Raw genomic sequence first — 20,516 nt, forward strand, 5'->3', positions numbered from 1 at the left:
CCCCCGCCGCCCAGCGCTCCGCGGCCGGCGCTGCCCCTTCGTCCCTGCCGGGCGGGGCGCTTGTCCCTGGGGGCGCCGGGGCCGCCGCCGGGGCCCGCGATGTGACCATGGACAGCAGGTTCAAGTGAGTGCTGTGTGAGCGGGGCCGCGGCGGGGCTGTGAGACGCGCCGGGCCGGGCCGGGCCGGGCCGAGCCGGGCGGCTGCAGCTCGCTCGGGCTGTGCCCGGTGAACGGGGCCTGTGCGGGGCTGGCAGCGCGGTGCCGAGGCCGCCGGGCCCAGCGGAGCTGCCCGCAGTGGGCCGAGGCTGTTACAGGCATCCCTGTAGGAGATCACAGATTGTCAGGGTTGGGAGGGAGCTCTGCAGATGATCCCGTCCTGTCACCTTGCCAAGGCAGGGTCATGTAGAGCAGGTGACACAGGAACGCTTCCAGGTGGGTTTGGAGCGTCTCCAGGGGAAGACTCAATGACCGTCCTTGGGCAGCCTGTTTGCTGCTATTCTGCCCTCAGTGTAAAGTTCTGCCTCACGTGCAGGTGAAACTCCTTGTGTTGGAGCTTATGGCCATGGTGGTCGCAGACCACCCTTCTGTCATTACGGCGTGGCAGGTGCAGAAGAGGATCTTGGGGTGTTTGGGAGCACTGCCGTCCAGGCTGCCCTCCGGCCGCCGCCTGCTCTGGTGACATTGAAAGTGACGAGATGTTACACACGGGTTTCGGCAATTGACAAACAGCTCCGTGTCTATATGCACTGAGCAGGCTGGCACCGCGGAGCTGGCAGGGAAACCAGAGACGAGAGACAGGCTCACAATTCTCAGATTAGTTTGACACATTTTTGACACTTCTGAGCGTAGTGGGATGTGAAGAGTAAACTTAGAAGCATTTTCCTGCAAAAGCAGTTTTAGAGTACTACAGTGAAAGACAGAAGGCAGTATTACTTCAGAGACCTTTTTTGAGTGTAACTCATCCAGGAGTTGAGCTAGAAGGACTCATTTGGTGATTGTAACTCAAACTGCTTGACATTAAGCAACCGCAACCTGAGAGGATAAACCAAAGGCCTAAGCTAGAGCAATGTCGTGGGGAGATGTCATTTCTTTTAAGTGAAGGATTTTTGTGGTTCGGTTTTCTAGGTGACTCAACCAAGCACAGCCCTATCAGTTTCATTCTGAACCTGCTCAGCAGCCAGAGGAACAATGGACAGTTTAACACCAGAGTAAATCTCCAATGTCCTGGATTTATGCTGTTGTAACTCAGACCAGAATTTCATCTCCTACACGCAGGATCAGTAGATAAATGATTTCCCCAACAAAATGCTTTAAAATGCAAGGAGAGAGTGTGATGTGGGCAGGTTATGTCTTCATAATCTGAATTAGACTATAATTGTGTATCTCAGCTGATGATGGTGCTGAGGTCAGTGAAAGCATGCACTGAATCAATTAATTTGTGACAGCTGGCTCAGCCTTTGGATTTCATTCAATACTTTATTTAAAGAAACAACAATGTTTTAATTTGCTATATGCTTTATGTGAAGCATTCTAGAAACCTGGAACCACTCTTGGTTTTTTTTTTTTTTCTTATGCCCAAGTCTCCAGCTGATTTCAGTGGGAGTGTTACACAAGACAGGAGTTCCAGTGTGAGCCTTTTATGTGGTTAAATAGATAATTGATATGGGTGCGGTTATACCGCTTGTTTTTAATATAAATAGCAGTATGCTTGGTAGGCAGAGAGGGGTGGATGGCATGGCAATGGCATTTAGGCCCGTTTCAATGAATATGTAGTTTGGGATTCGGCTGAGTGTTAATTGCTGTTGGCACATGCAGTTTGTTATTATCATCAGGTGGAAGAGGCGCCGGCCGTCGCACGCAGCTGCCCTCGATGGCTGCTGCAGATAGGGAGGCTCCGCGTTCCCGGCTGCCTCGGGCCCGTGGCCATCGCCGCTCGGTGCACTGGTGTTGGCTCTGGCAGTGAATCACGCCTGAGCTTCAGCCTTTAGAGGCCCAGCTGGCGATCAATAGCTGGTGGAAGAGGAAGCCAAACGATTCTCGGCCTTGAGGTGGTAATCAGGTGCATTTAAAGGACAGCGCTAAACACAGGGAATTAAAATGGGAGTCTAATGATGGGCTATTCTTACTTAGTAGAAAAAAGGCATAGCTCTAGAAAAGGCTGCCTGCGACTCCATTAATGTTGCAGATTGATTGATTGATAAGGAGCTTAGTAGCTCTTTTTTCTCAGCTCTCAGATGAGGTAGGGTAGAGTGACTTAAAAGTTATTTGATATATAAGGCAGTCACAATATAATGTAAATAAATTACACAGTTTAGCTTGTTTATCTTACTTATTCCTTTCTCAAGGCTGTATAGGGAAATGTGACTTTTTGGTTCTTCCTTAGAACTAATCTGAGTAATAATTTTGTTTTAATGATACTTTAATTCTATTTGTTATTCTAAAAAAATAATAGAAAGGATATACCAGTAGAAATAAGAAATATGTATATGATAATTGGTTGTGATTGTTTCTTCTAGGGAAAATCCGGAACGTACCTTTGATTTGGTACTGAAAGTAAAATGCCAAGCTTCAGAAAATGAAGGTAATACACTGTACCTATTATATTTATATAGAGAAATGAGAGCTGGAAAAAAATACTTGGTATCCCAATCTACTGTTATTTCATACTTTGAATTGCTTTTGGATTGAGATTGTGTTAGAATGTGCCTATTGCTTTTAAAAATCTATTACTTTGTAGTTGTTGTTGGGTTTTGTTATGTTTTCATTTTAGCTGTTGTAAAAATATTTTCGTTCTCCATGATACATTTGCAAAACTTGACTTGAAATGTATTTTCTACTCTTAAAATGTTGATTTTGTGTAAGATTTCATTTTAGAAGAACAGTTGACTTCTGTCCATCAGGGGAATGTTAATTTTGATCAGTGTGATAGAGAGAAAGTAAGTTATTTTCTGAAAAACAATAGGAAGAGCCTTTCTTTGTAGCTCATGTTTGGCAGCTGCCTTGGTTTGCTGCACCAGACAAACAGCAATGAGAGCTGCCTTGAGCTTGTATCAGCCGTCACTTTCACATCTCTATAAACACGAGCTAAAAGAGATGTAGTAGTGCAAGAGTTGTCTGAGAGAGGCTTTTTTTTCCCTCTTGGGTAAAAAGAAGATGGGCTTTCCAGTACTGAAATGAAAGTGACCTCTTGAAAGTCCACTGGGGGAACTCTGTTCATGTTCTCATCCGAGGTTGTTGGCCTTACAAAAGCAAAGGGAGAGGAGGAGTCTTGTCGGGGTTGTATTGTAGTCATGTTAGTCTGTGACAGCTGTGTCTTAATCACAACTATAAAAACAATAAACTACATCTTAAAATAGACTATATTTCTTATCCTACTGTGCTAATGGATACTGTTTCCAGAGTTTACTACTTTAACGAGTAAGAGGCCTGTAGAAGTTTATAGCCCCAAACTATTCCTTTTTTTTTTAAATATTTCAGACAGTGTTTCTGTTAGTGTGAGTCATAGGAATGTGCCTAGTGTGTTTGGAAAAAAACCCACATTTTTGTTGAAGCTAAACAAACATAGGTCTTGAAGTCTTTTAATTATTTTTGTTACCAGCCAGCATCCTCCAGTTTATCACCTGCTTTTTTGATTTGCTGTTGGTATTTTCATAGTTTGGCAAATCAGGTGGACTTTCCTAACTATGATCAATGTTGTGGCTTGGGTCACATGGCACTCTGCCTACTTTTCCTTTTGCAGTTTTTGCCTTAGTGATTTCATAGATGATGTCTGGGAACGCTGGTTTGCTACTTGACACTTTGGATTTGCTCCTCCTTGCATTGTACTTTTAGTCTCTGCACCCACCCAAAATCCCTTCCTGGGGGCCTGGTCATGTTGTGGCTTAGGCCCAGCTTCACGCTGCAGATTTTATTCCCTTTCTTCCTTTCCCCCTTGAGAGCTAGACTGTTGGTAATCCTTCCAGGTCTTCATCTTGAAATCTTGAAAAGTGTGGGCTTTTTCCTTCTGTGATCAGAACATTAATCTATATCCTTTTAATTCTTTTTATCTTCTGTTTGATTTCTCATTTTTCTTGTGCATCTTTCTGCTGCTGCTGCCATAAGAAACTACTTCTCATTGTGTGCAGCTCTGTGAATGATTGCCTACACCTGAATTTTGGTCATAGGCACTTCCCTTTTGTCTCTCTTGCTTGGTAGTTTTGGAGAAGCATCTTTAAGAAATCTCAGTGTGTCCTTGCGCTGTGCCACGAGTTAATGTGGGGACTGTGTTTGTGACTCTTGTGGTTGCATTCTCTGCTATTCCCCTTTTTGTCACAATGGCTTCTACGCTCTGTGGGCTCAGTTGCTCTTGGTTCATGGAGTAGCCAAGGATAGGAAGGAGGTTTGATACCAGTAATTTTTTGGAGTTTTCAGTGTGTAACTGGTGAGGGGTTTAGGGGTCTTTAGCTGGTCTGGAGCTTGTGTTAATTCTTACATGCATCCCCAGATCAGGACCAAAGTACAGTCCCCTTTTGCCAACCTAACAGTGCTGGCTGAATATTCCAGTTACCATCCTGTTGTACTGGGTGACCCATCTGGGATTTGTTTTAATGTCTTTCATATCATATCTAATTCAGATAACAAACTCACTCCAATGAGGGCTTGACATCATATTTACATATGGTATTATGAGCACAGTGATGTATCAAATTAATATATCTGAATGTTAAAGTTATCTGAAGGAAATTCACAAGGGACAAAAGTGTATTGTCTTCACTGCCACTTTAGAAATGGAGCACAGGGCTTGTCATGCAAAACAGGGAGCTTTCAAGGTTGGTTTATTATAAGGCCTAACAAATTTGACAGTTACCCTGTATTGTAGGTCTTGCCTTTAAATAGATTTTCATGCTAGGATAATCTTTTGAATATATCATACTTGAAAACATGATCCATTCACCTGGTTCTTTGCTCATGCCTCTTTCTTTCTTATGAAAGAGATTTGTGTTTAAATAGGGCTTTCTCTCTCGCATCCCATCTGCTCCTTGTACTTGATCCTGAAGCTATGTCAGGACTGAATTTGTGACATCACTGTCACCAGTGTTGCCGTGGAAATATCACAGCCACAAAATTATGATCTCCCTGCATGAGTGAGCAGCAGGAGAAGCCGACTTAGGAGCGAGGAAGACCTCAATGTGACCCGTGTATCTCTAAGCTTTTTCTTTTCAAGCTTTGCTGTAGTCTGTGTTCTCCTGTATTTTAATTTCCCTGTGCCAATGTATAACTGTTCTGACAAATCAAAATGGAGGTGGCCTTACTGCGTGTGGAGCTCTTACTAAGATGGTTTTATGAGGATGCTAAATGTCTGCAACAATCTGATGTGATTAAGAATTTTGCTGTTAAAATTAACACCTTTGGAAAAGTAGTTTTTAATAACAGCTCTCCAGGAATGTCAGTTTTTCAGACATTATATTGTCCTAGGACTCTTCCAACTGTAGAGGATCATACACACATGAAATGCAGCAACATATAGTTTCTTCTGTGTATTAAGAAATTTGTTCTTCAATTATCACACGAATATTTTCAACATAGATGTTTACATTAAGTAGAAACCAAACAGATTTCATGTAAGTTAGTATGAATTTATCACTTCATGTTTGGTAGGTAGCTCTTGAATTGGTTACAGGCTCAGTTGTGCTAGCATGTATTTATTTATAGGTGGATCAAAATTTTGTTTCCCACTGGATACATGGTTTCTGGATTTTTTGTGATTTAACAGTAGCTTACATACTTGAATATTTGTTACTCTGTTTAAAGGTACAGGAATGCACAGTAGCATTGCTAGAATAGTGATCTTTCAGCCCTTTGCTCAGAGAGGAGAAGGGAAAAAAAGGATACTCTCTACCTCAATATTCTCATAATTCCCTCAGCAGTTTAGGATATATGCTTACTGTATTTTCAGAGTAGATCTCCAAAGAGAAGACAAAACCCTTAAGACCAACATGAGATTGTAGCCCACATCATAACTTTGAGTCTTTTGCAGTGCTGAGGGTAGTAAACATCAATTAGTAACTAGCTGATGTGACAGCTTTTACTTAGGAAAATTCATAACCCATTTCTCGCAAGACTTTTGAGATGAATTAGCTTCTGTTCCGCAGAGTTTGCTAAGTGACTGGGACAGAAGTGCTAAGCTATTCTAACAGCCTGGTATTTGTTAATTGTGAACTTGGCTTGCAATGTGAGTAGCACCTTACAGAAAAAAGTTTTATGCTGCCTTCCAGGCAGTTGCATATTTTTGTAATTCTCTTCTGTGTTATTCCTTAATGAACAGTGAACAAGAAATATCAAAAATGTGTGCTCAATTTAATATCAGCAACGGGCCTTCTGTATTAAATTTTCACTTACAGACACAGGGCAGCTTGATAACAGATATTATCAAAACTGCTGTGTTATTTTAAGGACAAGAATTTCTCTTTAGCTTTAGGGTGAAAAGTTTTTTGCACTTTGGACTGAGTCACCCTTACTGGGTATCAGGAGTAAAGCAGTGGCTCAGTTGTCCTAAGTGCACAGTCTTACATAAGGCTGTTGCTCAATAGCTGCACCTACAGCAACTTTACTCTTCTCCTGGCAGTCTTTTGTCCCTTGAAAATTACACTGCAGCTGGCACTGGAAGATGAGTTGGAGCCTAGGAATTGTCTGAACAAACCTGTCTGCAGCTTTTTTTTTTTTTTTTTGCCATCCAGATCTTCCTATCATGAAATAAATTGAATTTCGGGAAGGTTGATGTTTTTGAACTTTTCCACAGGATGTGGCCAAATTAATAGTGCCATTGTAATCTCTGTGAGGAATGTATATTTATCTGTGTATCTCTGAGTACACAAGCATGTACAGGTTGTATATACACACCTGTATATACACAGGTTGTATATAACCCACCTGAACTGTGGGTTTGAGTTAAATGGGCAGAGATGAAGCTTGCAATTTAACTCTGTCTGTGCATTTTATATCCTGTGCATTGGTTCTGTTAAAACTGGGTTGCAGATGCAAAAGGCAGTGCAGATACAGCAGTAGAAAAGCAATGTGCAACAGCTTCTGTGAACATAAAGTCTTCAGCTTTTCTGTCCACAGTTTCCCGAGAAGATGACTCAGATTGGTTTTAGTGTGGTTAAGACAGTGCTGTTTGCTACACCTTTTTTTTTTCTTTGATTATAGCACATTAAAAAAAAACAACAGGAAGGCTCCTCGGAGGCTTCAGGTAAATCCAGAAAAGTCAGCCACTGAATTGTGGTTCGGGTCTAAAGCAGTCCTGACTGTTAAAGTTTTACTTGAAAACCCTTTCAAAGTACCAGTTCATTTTCTGTCCAATCTAAGAATAATTGTTGAAATTTGGTTTCTCTTTGGTTGCTTTGTCTCTATTTCTTTTTTAAATGCTAGGAAGTCTTAAATAGCTCTAGGGCTAGATAATGTGATTTCCAGAGAAGGTGTTAAATAGGTTGTGTTGAATTGCATGAATGGCTCCTGTAGTTAATTTTGCTTCTGCCAGAATGATAATAAATCTTACTGATGTGTGATCTCGAAATTATTTTTCTTTAAAGGACCTTATATTCATTAAATTTTCAAGAAAAAGCCACAAATCCAGTTTGTGTGTCGATGAAGTTAAAAAGTGTATGCATTAAGTCCAGGAATTGGTTTAGAAATGCAAAATTCTTTGTATGAGGTTTGATTGCTCTCTGTTAAGGTACTAACAAAGTATGTAAATCCAGAAAGGTCCCAGTTCCAAAACCAAGTGGAGTGCACTTGGTAGTTTTGTACAAGGGTAACCTGTCTTGCTTTGGTAAAGTTTTGATTTAGAGTCTTCCAAAGCTGCCGTAGGATTGTGGACAGAGCAAGCACCACTTTTTCTTCTTCTGTTTTTTCTTCACTCTAGAGAGTTGTTTGTTAACCACATACTTTGAGCCACTGGGTGTAACATGCTGATCAAGATAACTTCTTTCCTCTGCTCTACATTTTTTTTGTGCAGTAGCTCTTGAACTTGATGAAAAAGATAATTCTATCAGAGTAACATGTGAAGAAGTCTGCAGGATTTTTTTAAAGAGCAATAAAAACTTATGATGCAGTGTTGATATACCGCTAACCTTTTCCCTGTTGGTTTTAGCTGGAAGGGTACTAAATAAGTACTGGCCCACAGAAAATTAGGTTTCTTTACTTTTTTAAAGCATGCTCTGTTCTTCATGTGACTGTGGAGAGCAACTATATGTTGCTATGAACTAGATAAGCTTTCTTAAAGTATCTCATTTATGTGTATATTTTAGTCTCAAATACTGTATTAATGTATTAGAATTTTTCAATTGGTAAAATGTCATTTGACAGCATTGGGTATCTGCTTATGGTCTTAGCTTAGATGCAGTTTTTGTGTATTAGAAAAAGTAAAACTTTGTTTTTATATTCTTCAGAAGTTTCATTGAGCTTAACATCTGCTCCCCTGCCCCAGCTCATTAACTCATGTTATTTAGGTTAGTGCTACTTCCCTGTAGTGGTTTCTTGCTTTTCTGTTGAAATTTCAAAGCTAAAAAGGACATTTAATCTAGCCTGGTTTCTCTGTAGGATTGATTGATGAGGAGAAAAAAATATCACTGTCTTTTGTTGAGGGTTGTGTAAATGCTTTGAAGGCAAAAGCAGGTAGTGTATGAAAAGCAGGTAGAGCATCACTTGTGTCCTTTAGACAAAACCAAGGAATATAAGCCAGAGTTTGGCTGAAGTTCTTTAGCGTATGAACACCAAGCAGAGCTGCAAATCCTTCATAAATCATAATCTTTAAACCCTCCACTTGTAGCTAAATGAGTAATTTCATTGTGTTCAAATTTCTGGCATTTAATTGGAAAGCCCCTGAGGGTATGAACAATGTCTTCTGTGTGTTTGGACTGTCACTAGCGCAGAGTGGGTGTTGGAAAATTATGAACAACAAAACCAATTAAGACAAGAATGATTTTGCATCTAAGATAAAGATTGGCATTTTGATGCTTTTTACCTTTTCCTCCTTTTATCCAGAGACTGAGAAATGCAGTGTAGTCTCTACAGCTTTCAGCTTCTCCACAGATGCGAAAATGTGGAGGAAAATGTTGCTACTTTTTAGTGTCTTATTTCCTACAGATCTTTTTTTTCCGCCAACCTCCAGAGATTCTTGGATGTATGTGTAATTTGGAGGTGGGTGCAGATATGTGTGTGTAGGAGGAGAAGGGGTGAGAGCTGCTGAAGAAATAGGTCAAGGAAGCCCTTTCTCCTATCTCTCCTGCATTCTTTACCAGGGTGAAGAGACCTCAGTGGGGAGGGCTGACCCTGCTGCCCAGCAGCCAGAGGACAGTCCTGGGAGGAGTGGCAGGCTCTGCTCTGCTGCAGAGATTCCAGCTGCAGTAATGTGGGGGCAGGCACTGTGCTATCAGTGCTGGTAGAGATGAATTATTCCCCTGCAGGCACTTGCCCGGCTGTGTCAGTTTTTCATGTAATGCCATATGCCACTTTCAGCAGTGTGATCGGGCTTTGGGCAGTGAAATTAAAAGGGAAAACTTGATGAGTTAAGGAATACAAATACTAAGCTGGTATAAAAAGGACTTTGTATAAAATTGAGTAGAATGAACAAACTAGTATTAGTATAACTAAATAGAAGTTGAAAACAGCAATGTGTATAATGTAGTCAATCAGTATTAAAGTTGATGTTCTTGTGCTTTTTTCAAATTTAATTTTAGTTTCGTTTTAGTACTTCACTATTTGAGATGGCTGCCTGGGGGATAGTTTGTGGGCTTTTAAATTGCTTGCATTCAGAAGTGTTAAGAGTTTGCATATTTTCCTAAGCTAATGTCAGCATGCTTCAGCCCTCCCACACACTGAGCAGCCAGCCCATCATACACAGAGATTTATCTTTATTCAATGGGATATTTTATGCTGCTTGCTCTCTTTGTATATGGTGTTATGACTTTTTTTAATGTATGGAGGATTTAAAACCTGCTGAAAAAACTTTGAAAACTGGTTAAACTTGCAAGGTTTAAAATGCTTTTTTTGCAAAGCTGTAAGACACTTCTCTGTCTACCACTAATTTGAAGAGGCTGAAGTGTAGAGTCTGGTTTCCTGTCTGGTTAACAAAAATAGGTTTTTGATTCTTTTTCCTTTGCCACTGAGATATTATCTGGAGAATGGCAGATACATGTAGATGGACATGCTCATCATCTAACTGTTGTAATAGATACTGCTGTATATAAATAAAATAAAGCATGATCAGGGCTGCAAAGGGAGGAGTTGCATAAGTGTTTAAAAAGGGCTTATAACCCCCTGAAGCCAAGTAAAGTGCTATTTTTATTCCTTAAGGTAATGTAGTAAGAGGGATTTGAGCCTAGCATTGCTTTGCAACTAATATATTAAGAATCTATGTTTTTCATGGCATGATGTGTGATAACTCCAAGATCCTGGTAAAAAACATGATATTTACAGGCAAATACTTAGGATGGAGGAGTCTGTGTGACTGACAGATAAAGTAATAAAATGCTGAAATTTGCCTTTAACGTTTTGGAGAATTGTAGCTTTATGCTTAGAACTGATTAATTTGGGTGAACAAAGACTTTTTATATTTTGTGAATCTGGTTTAGGAGAAAATTTAATAACTTAGTACTGAACTTTATTTGGAAAAAAAGAAGAGAAAAAGCAGAAGTTAAGAAAAAAAGCCTGAACAAGATTTTGGGTGTGGTATCTGCGCTTCCTGCACTGGGAAAGCCAAGGCAGCAGTTTACAGTCATACTGTGTTCCTTTGCAAAATTCTCAATCCCTGTTTGGAAGGTTTTGTCCAAGTGTTAAATCCTTAATTAGAAACAAGGTTCGAACAACGCCCTTAGATTATGTTTCCTGAATCTGGTTTCTTTATGCATTTGAATGGGTATTCAGATGTAGATTGAAACCTAGCTAAAATTAAAAACTTGTGTCTGAAAAGAGCCTATTGGTTAGGGTTTCTCTGGGGCATAGTTTTAAAACTTTCTTAGTTAATGGCGAGTTTGATCATCATAGAGGCATAATCATCATAACCAAGGTATTTTTCTGTAAGTGGGTTAACACTGCATTGTTCCTTAAACTCAGAACCATCGAATGACACAAATACTTCCTGTCCATCTGACCTTAGATGCTGTTCAATAGCAAGGGTTTTAATTGTTGCACCACTTGAACCTGTACTAAAGCACATATAAATATTGTGTTGTCATTGTGTGGATGGGGTGAAATGTTTGCTTTTGGGAGGAGGCAGTTCTTTCGATGTGTCAAAGGGCTAGCTAAACACAAAAATCTGCTTAGTAGTTAAATACTGGATGCTAAATATTGTATTTAACTGCATTGAGATAGTTGCACTTCACACAGAGAAGGCAGAAGTTGATTTCTGAAGGAAATAATGCCATGCTGATAATTATTATAGGCATGGCATTATTTCCTTCAGAAGTTACAAAGAAAAGGTTAACATTTTATGGCAGTTGTTTTCAGGAATGAAATTGAGTTTTGGAACAGTGATACTTTTTATATCCTCAGGTTAAGATGTAGTGCAAAAACCAAAAAGTAAGAGTGGTTTGTGCTACATTGAATGTGTTTGTGTTCTGTTTAAATGCAAAATAAGAAAAAGTAGCAGCATAAAGGTAAAGGACAAGGGTTGTGTGGTGATTGCAAACTTAGGTAGAAATCTTGAAGTCTGTAGTGAGCTTGAAATAATGGAGTGAAACCACTGTGCCTTTAGAGTGTCAAGAGGGAAACAGTTCCTGTAATGTTAATGTAGTCTTGCTGGCAGGAGCTGATCCTTTATGCATCCTCTTCCCATCTTCTGGAGGTCGTTTGGCTCCTCAGCTGTGTTTGCTGTCTGTGTTTCACTTGAAATAGCTGGCACCGCTAAAAGCATGTGAGGGAAGCATCCCTCCTCCATTTTCTGGAGGTCGTTTGGCTCCTAAGTTGTGTTTGCTGTCTGTGTTTCACTTGAAATAGCTGGCACTGCTAAAAGCATGTGAGGGAAGCATCCCTCCTGCTTCTGGTGGCACCTGGCAGGCTGGCTCCGTGGGCACTCATTATGCAGGTCACACAGGGAGGGACTGATGGGATTTTCATGCCATTCAGTGTAGCATTGACTGTTGAGTCATCTCTTAGTGTTGATTTCAAGTATTTCAGGTTTGTTAAAGTAAATGTATTGCCAGTTCAGGAAGCTCAACACAGCTAGGTATGCCCTTACTCTGTCCTACTATCTTCCTGTTGGCTTTGTGTTGGAATCTGTTTGGGTTTTGTTGAACTCTTGTCCTGTTTTTAAAGAAATGGATTTGACAACTGGTGATTTTTCCCAGTTTTGTTATTCACAACAAAATTTAGCTCCTAAGAAAAAAACCCAGATACTCAAAGTTAGATCCCTGTCACCTGTGGGCACTTTGATGCATTATAGATTTGGAGACAGATTAAATTTTCATTTTGTGTAAACAAAATTCTGGCTAAAGACCACAATTGTACTAAATTGATATCATGCAGTAGTTCATAGAACTGAAAATAGTTAACAGCAGTGTGACACAGTAGAGGAAATTCTGATGAATTTTGTGTCCAGGAGAGACTTGCTGGTATTCATCCTCTAGGTAACATTTCCCTCTAAGAATACTACCAGCTTAACAAGAACTTCAGTTTCCTAGCAGCTGATGAATTTTTGGTGTCACATCAGAGGAGGCTGTGGTGTCAGTGGTTCTGTGCCAGGACAAGTAAAGCTTCCTGACACCGAAACTGAGTTAGGTGAGGTTCTGAGCATTCAGTTTCAATCAGGCATTTTTAATTGCTGCGTTTGAGTAAACCTCTTTTAGATTCTGGGAATGGGCCTGTTGCATGCAATGTAAGTATGTGTTTCCATCTGCTTTTACTTGGGTTTGGAGCCCTCTAGCACCTTACTAGTTCTAGTCTAGAAATGCTTTTACAAGTGTCAGGCAGGAAAAAAAAGAGAGAGAACTAGCAAGTGTAGTTAATAAGTAAGGAATTTATAAAGCTTTTTTTTTTTGGTCTTGATATAATATGCTGTATTATAGAAAAATCTATTCTTTTGCATTCTGATTGTGATGTTAGAAATCAATACTATGACACTGCTTCTGTATTATAGAAAGAATTATTTGAAAGATCTATTCTTTTGCATTCTGATTGTGATGTTAGAAATCAATACTATGACACTGCTTGACCAAAAAACACTTGAGATAACCACCCCTTAAGTGCCTGGGTGAAAACATTTTTCATTGGCAATAAAAACATTAATAAACTAAAGCCTGTCTTAAACTGTGTGGCAGCTAGTGATGGTGATTCTCTTATTTTTGAATAAACAATTTTGTGTGATGTTACTGGAAACTGAGAGATACCACAGACTGTTGTTGAGAATACTCGTCAGATCTTGCAGTACTTGGAGGGAATTTGCATTGTGTTTTCAGCAGTGAACAAAGCAGAAATCATCTCAGCTCCTGGTATTGGGGAAAGTGATGAAGGATAGGGTAAACCAGATCAAACAATAATAAAAATAAACTAAACAATCAGAATTTTCAGTGGAAGTGAAATAGGATGAATTTTGGAAATAAAAGGAAGTGAATTGACTCTGGTCAGCACAGCTCTTGCAGCCAGTAAATCCATGAGGAAGGGCAGATCCCAAGCACTTGCTCTGTAATTGGTGGGGAACATGAACTTGGTCTGCTTATCTGTGATCTGCTTCATGCAGTTTAAATAGATGAGGAAGATCTGGAACTCAGTGTGCATTGAAGCTCTAAAAAGAGAAAAATACTTTGCTTCCAGCCTGAAATTATTTCAGTTCAGTCTGTGGGTTTGTCTGACCCTCCTGATGTGGGTTTGCATATCTCGCAGCTTTGAAACAGTGATTTTTCTCTGCATTTCCCAGAAAACTTTGTGGTAACGTTTGCTGTAAGAGAACCCATCTGTGTGGCTTCTCATATCTTGGTGTTTTGGTTGGTGGTGCTTTCTATGGCTACTGGACCTTCATAAACTGGAAAATACTCTTTGTGGTAATCTGTGTGAAAATAAGGATACCTTGTTATGAGATGTTCTCTGCAAAAGGAGAGTACCCAGTAGAAATTCTAGCTTTCTGGTGAACAGTGGCTGTACTTCATATGCTCTCCACCTTTCAAAGTATTCAACAACCCAAAGGAGAGAGAAGTATAACCATAAAAATTGCAATGTGTATTCAGTCACTTCATAAGTAAGATGTGGCCTAGGATTGCAGAATGATCTATGCATTCAGCAGTTAATATTATCATTAATGATTTTAGTAAAAGGGCCTGGAATTAATTCAGCTTAGGACAGTTGCAGAGGTGCTCATTACAGCTGTACTGTAGCATGGATTTAGAGCCAATCTGAGTAAAGTGAATATATTACCCTTAGTTCTGCATTTCTGCTGAGAACATAACTGGGCTCTGTATGGACCCAAATCAGAATTTCTCACATATGTCCTAGGAACATAATGGGATTTTATGATCTGATAAAAGAGCATTGTTTGTTTTGTGTCTCACCATGTACACTCCTCCTTTTATCTTAACAGGGAAACTCGATACTGGCATGTACTACTGGGGGACTTCTGCTTCTGTGTATTTTAACACTAGAAATTATTAATCTAAGCATGACTAGTATGTTTTAATTGTCGGCACATCTTGAAATATTCATCTTCCAGGGAGCAAGACAAAAAGTCTTGCTAGGACAGAAAGTGCCAGAACAGCATAAACAATATTTGCAAACAATGTGATATTTGGAAGTGCTTTGTATGCAGAGAGATCAAAGTGAGTTTGGTCTTTTCTTTCTTTACTTTGTTTTGTTTTAAGACCTATATTTAGTTAATGTTACTTTGGGTCTGTAGACCAGTATATATTCTTAGCATAGCAGTTAGTATAGCAGCTTTGTGCTTGTGCATTCAAGACAATGCAAATCATGAAACAGATACAGATTGCTTAATTTGAGATAAATGTTGAAAGGTAAGTGTTACAGAAACTGAGAAAGTGTCTTTCTATTGATCAGTGTTTGAGAATTTAATTTTTTTTCTTTTTAAGTCATAGCAGCATATATTAAATTCATATATTTAATAGGAAGGCTAGAAGTTCTGTCATGTTTGTAAACCAAAAAGAAATTATAGTGTATGTTATCTTAAATTAATATTATTTTCAGAGAGCAATACTGATCCATTACAAGAAAATAGTATGTTTTGAAAACCAAAGAAACCAAATTTGAAGTATATATCAATCATTCTAAAGTTTAATTGCCATGTCATGTTCATAGATGGTTCACCAACATTTATGGAAGCTTTTATTTGACTTCACAGGGTATGAACTAGATGTACTGGAATATTGCAAATATGCAGGGTTAGAGAGAGTTTTTGTTCCAGGTCTTCTTTCAACACCAATGGCCAAGAGAGATGAATATGAAATCAATGTTTTCAGCTTCATTAGGTTCTTCTTAAGTGTTTACTACAGAGCAGCATTGGAAAATGGTTTTGTTGAGATCTGCTAATTGACTCTTCTAATCTGAAATTCTTAAACATTTTAGTGAAAGTTTTAGTTGTCATCAGATAAAATATGTGAGCAGTGAAACAAGATTTCTCTTTCATATGTAGCCATGTTAGAAGTTATGGGCATTGATAGAATGGGGGTAAAATCTGCTTTATGTACAATGAACTGCAGTCCTCCCCTCTAGAGCTATCTGTGCTTAGAAAACTGATCACATACACTAAAGATAAGGTAGTCCAAAACACAGTATTGTACAGGATACCAGCCAAGTCTGGTCTTGAATAGTGCTAAGTCAACAAAGAACAGCACTTTATAAACAATAGATGAAATATCTTACAAACTTGTGGCTAGATAGCTCAGTAGTTATTAATAGGTTACAAAATCTTTCAGCTCTGGAATATGTTTACAGAGCTCTGATAATTTCTTCCTTCTTCTTGTGAGTGTCCTGTTATTGTCTTTGCTTCCTCCTTTGCATGTGTGATATTTGTTTTCATTTGACTTAGCAGTGCTAAAGGACAAGGATGAAAATACCCAGCATTTTAAGGGCCATACATAATCTTTAAACCTTGTTGAATTTTGCCTTGTTCAGCCAAACAGGGAATGGTTCCACAAAGGTAAAACACATCCTCTGCTTTAGTAGAAGTGCAAGCACCAGTCACTGTGAAGGGAAGCCTGGTGCATGGTGCTGAAAGCTTGGGTGATGCTTTGCTGTGGGCCACATCAAGGAGCTTTGCTGCTAATAAGTGTCCATTAGGCAAGTTCTGCGAAAAACCACTGGTCTTAGAATAGCATTTTGCAGGAAGTAGGTGCTTCAAGCTTTAAGTAAGTGACTAATACTGAGCACAGTGCATTTCTTGGTAGTACTTCTTTGGTGGTAGTGGGAAGTGGTGCTGTCAGGTTGTTCTGCAACCTGTCTTTCCACAGGCAGGAGGGAGAAAGCAAAAGCTCTCTGTTACTGCTGCCCAGAAGCTGTGTTGGTGGAATTGAAGTAAAAGTGAATGGATGAGCAGTCCCAAAACTGTCCCAAAGAAGATGACAGATACATGCTGGAATTCAAGATATAATTTTTATTATAGAGAAATTACATAATTTTCCAAAGTGCTAGCTTTTCTTGTGCCTGGAGTAGGGCAGTGCCAGTGTTGCGTTGCTTCTCTAAACTTGTCCTGCCTGAGAGAGCTGGCGGGTGTCTGTGCCTGTCACTGGGTGCAGGGCTCCCCAGAGAGCAGCAAGAGGACACGCAGACAAAATCCAGTGACCAAGGACTGATTTCAGGGAGGGAGCAGATTAGGACTTTGCTTCTGTGTTGCATCACTTCTCATGTCTTTGTTTTTAGAGGGGAGGATCTTGCTGAACTCTGTTCTTGGAGTTCAAGGTACCACACAGATGTGTTACACTTAAGATAAGAGACTTCATTTAATTTCTTTCTTCTTACTCAATAAAAGCAATATGCAGAGAGTAGTGAAGTGGACTGGGAGTCTGCTTTAGTTCAGGCTGAAAATTCTGTCACATTTGTAATGAGCTTTTAGCATTTCAGGGCACCTCATAATTGTTTCTGTTAATAGCAGATTGGTATTGCTTTCTGTGGAAGCAGATTTGAAAACAGATCAATATTTCAAAGAACTATAAAAAAGGAATGAATCTGCTATGAAATTTATGAATGGATGAATCTGTTCTGAACTTCCTTTTTGGTGCCAAAGCCTTCCTATATATTTAGCAAAGAAAAAACAAATGTTAAAGTTTTTTTTTTTAAAAAAAAAACAACCAAAAACTGAGAATCTATCAACTCTCATTCCAAAAGCAAAACAAAGAAGTTATGTATTCACTTACTCTTTATTAGAACTTTTTTGGGGAAAAAGATGAACGGTTTGTAATCAGAATTCTCTTAAGTAATTTACAAATGTTACTGGAGGATTATAATCAGTAACCTTGTCTTAAACATAGCTGCTGGGCTTTGTGGTGCTTGAAATGAGTCATATGTTGAACAATGGCTTAACATCTTGCTCATTTGTAAGTAGATCTATAACTCCCATCTTTTGAAAGAGTTTTAGTAATGGAATAATTGAGATGAAAATGACTTGCATACAAATTGATGGTAGACAAGCAGTTGTTTGTGTATCTGTTGGTGTTAAGAGGGAGTTTAGATGTACATTTGTGTGCTATTTACTTTTCATTAGCTGCTTCTAGAATAGTGCTTGTTGCATAATTGTTAATTATTTTACCATATCCTTGAAGGTCAGGAATGAGAAACAGTTTAAGTGTAAGAAAGAACAAGATGGTAGTAAACAAGAGCACAGAGATGAAGACAAAGGTAAATCAAGTCATCTATGCAGGGTGTTTCTTAAATATGTGTTGTGTGTGTTTGGTTTACAACTGTCTGTAAAACAAATCTTTCATGGCACATCAGAGATGAGATTTCAATATCTTGCTCAGTAGCTTAATGAAGCAGCTCCTTATCACAGTGCAGTTGGTTCCCTATTTTTCTGTCTTCTTGGTTTTGGGTTTAATTTTGGGTGCAAGTATATATGTGGGAGGAATTGTGACTGAGGCTGTTTGTTAAGGAGATGCTCTAAAATTTGAAAAACAACAGAAATGTATTCTTAAATTAGACTTCTGTATTAAAAATTTAGCTTGCTGGAGTTTTATGCAAAAGAAAGGTGTTACTTCTCATCATCAGGGCAAATAAAGATTCTGGAATTTTATTCACTGCAGATGAGTTATGTGTGCACTTCTTGATGTTTAATGCATACACGATCCCTATGTGAAAGTGTGTTCTCTTTCACATAGCTGGTAAAACACTGGTTAATAAAACCAGCTGAAGTTAATCACAGCAGGTGTTGCAGTTCAGTGCTTTGGTGGTATTGGCCAGCACAACCTGAAGCTGACTGAAATATCCAGGAAATGCCTTCTGAGAGATGCTTAACTCTTCTTTCCTGATCTGACAGCTTAAAATAGGTCTGATGTTGCTGCAAGGAGCTCTGCGTGCAGTCTGTGGAAATAAGGCTGCCTGCTTGGAACAAAACACCTGAACCCTCAGTCTAAAATATGCACTGTGTGAAGCTCTTTCCTGCTTGTATCCCAAACTAAACCATTACCCATTTTTAGTGATCTCCAAAAGCATCAGGTGTGAAAATGTTCTGTCCTTCTCATTGTGAATGAAGGGGCATCAGTCTGGCTAGGGAAGGGCCTGAAGGGCTGCCTCTATCACCTGCTCCATCCATTTGTGTCCCTAGTGAGATTACATTCTTGTATTTGTAACTGAAAGAAAAATGGAAAATGTTTCAGAATGCGGATTCTGGCCTTCAAGGCAGAGAGGAAAAACTGGGATGAGGTTTTGCAGGAGTTCATTCCTCTGTCGGTGTGCAGCAGCCGGTGGTGCTGGGCATAGGCACAGCATGATGTGTGCTGCTGCCCAAAAACTGCCTTGATGGATGTCACCATCATTGCTCCTGCATGGGTACCATGGTCACCCTGGGTTTGGAAGCTGCTGAAAACAGACATTTTCTCTGAGTGAAATGTGGGCCCATCTTGTGCAAGCACACTGCACAAGATATATATACCCTTTATACCCTTGGCCTTGGCAGCGGCCTTGAGCAGTCCTGTTGATGGCTGTGGTACAGAGTTTGTGAGCAGGTTCATTCTCTTTGTTTTAAATATGCTACTGTTGATTCCCTTGGATTATAGTTTCTGGGATTTAATCCCAAGAAATAGGGATTATTTATTTCCTTTTCTTCACTTGTTCCATAGATGATGTTTTACTCGCCCCTATAAGCTGTGTCTCTCACCTGAATGTATAATTTTTGTACCTGCCGTGAGTAGATGCTTTTCCATACCTAGGTTATATTATTTTGTGTTGTTCTCTCTGTTTTTTTTGGATTTTGAGGAGAGAGTGGTCCAAGATGGTATTGTGCTGTGGATTTCTACAGAAGTTACAGGGAGAATTTCAAAGTGTTCTGCTTTTGAAGTCTCAATGTTAATTTTTTTTTGTCCTGTCAGTAACCTGGTGTAGAGCTAAAATTAATAACCATAAGACAATCAATTTGAATTATCATGTTCTTGAGTTAATGCTCTGTATTTCTTACTTCTCAGGCATTTTGTCTTTCTGAAATCAGTTTATATGTATCCTCTCTGACAGACCTACATATGTGTGAAAATGTGCATCTTGTTGAATAATTCTCAGTCAATAGCTGACCTGCATAAGCAAGTTCTTTGGTACCATGAACAGAATTATAGTATTAGATCCTCTGTTGTTTTTCTTCTGTGGCAGCTGTGTTGTTTTGGGGGGGCTGACTTAGGTTCCATGAATCACTGGCCAGCTTCAGAGAGTGCTGACTCAACCCAAGAAGACCTTGTTATGTGAGAAGGAAGATTGCAGTGGACCTGGTGCAGAAGGCAATCCTTTCCAATTTAAGTGCAGTAAATACTTGTATTGCTGTGATTTCAGTATCACTTCTGGAGACTGGTGGTAATTGGATGGGATTTGCACATGGTATCTCCAAGTAGAAGTAGTTCAGTGCAAGGCTGGGGTGCCTGTGCTCCAGTGGCGGTGTTGCAGGCAGTGACTCCACTGTGCAATGCATCTCTCCTTGGGAAGCAGGCCAGGCAGTCTTGGGCAAGATCACAGAGCTTAAAACATCAGAAGTTGACTTAAGTACTTTTGTAGCTAAAGAGATTAATGCCCAGCAGTCTCAAGGTTTGACAGCTATCCTGTGTGGGCAATTTTTAAAGGGCATTACAAGGAACATTAAAATACTTCCTAAGCATGACTGACCTGTGTGTCAGAGGGAGATGCTGGCATGTGCCTGATGTCTGACGCTCAAGACAGAGAAGGTTCTTATCCTCTGATTTCTGCTTCCTTTGCAAGTCCAACCTTGTTTACCTGTTGAGGGAACTGAAGTTGTTGTTAGGCCCTTCCTGGTTTGTTGCATTTGTGTCCAGACTCCCAAATCCCATTGCTTTCCGCATGCTGTGGCCATGACCAGGCACTGTGGGGTGCTGATAAAGGATAAACGTTGTTGT

The 20,516-nt window shown here is 39.6% G+C and overlaps 2 protein-coding genes across 3 annotated transcripts in view; one reads left to right on the forward strand and one right to left on the reverse strand.

Annotated features, from left to right (window-relative positions):
• The window catches only part of LOC120510437 (translation initiation factor IF-2-like), a 607-nt gene extending 495 nt beyond the window's left edge, over positions 1–112 (reverse strand). Inside the window, exon 1 of the mRNA XM_039726267.1 lies at positions 5–112. Within this exon, the coding sequence (XP_039582201.1) occupies positions 5–109 (105 nt within the window). The 5' untranslated portion in view covers positions 110–112. The remainder of the gene's footprint in view (positions 1–4) is intronic.
• DENND1B (DENN domain containing 1B) overlaps positions 1–20,516 on the forward strand; it is a 151,586-nt gene that overhangs the window by 197 nt on the left and 130,873 nt on the right. For both annotated transcript variants that reach the window (XM_039726266.1, XM_039726265.1), the window contains exons 2-3: positions 1–124; positions 2,517–2,581. In XM_039726266.1, coding sequence (XP_039582200.1) covers positions 108–124; positions 2,517–2,581 — 82 coding nt within the window. In that variant the 5' untranslated portion in view covers positions 1–107. The remainder of the gene's footprint in view (positions 125–2,516; positions 2,582–20,516) is intronic.

Source organism: Passer montanus, unplaced genomic scaffold, assembly GCF_014805655.1.
Source record: "Passer montanus isolate IOZ18808 unplaced genomic scaffold, ASM1480565v1 scaffold58, whole genome shotgun sequence".
Taxonomy (NCBI): domain Eukaryota; kingdom Metazoa; phylum Chordata; class Aves; order Passeriformes; family Passeridae; genus Passer; species Passer montanus.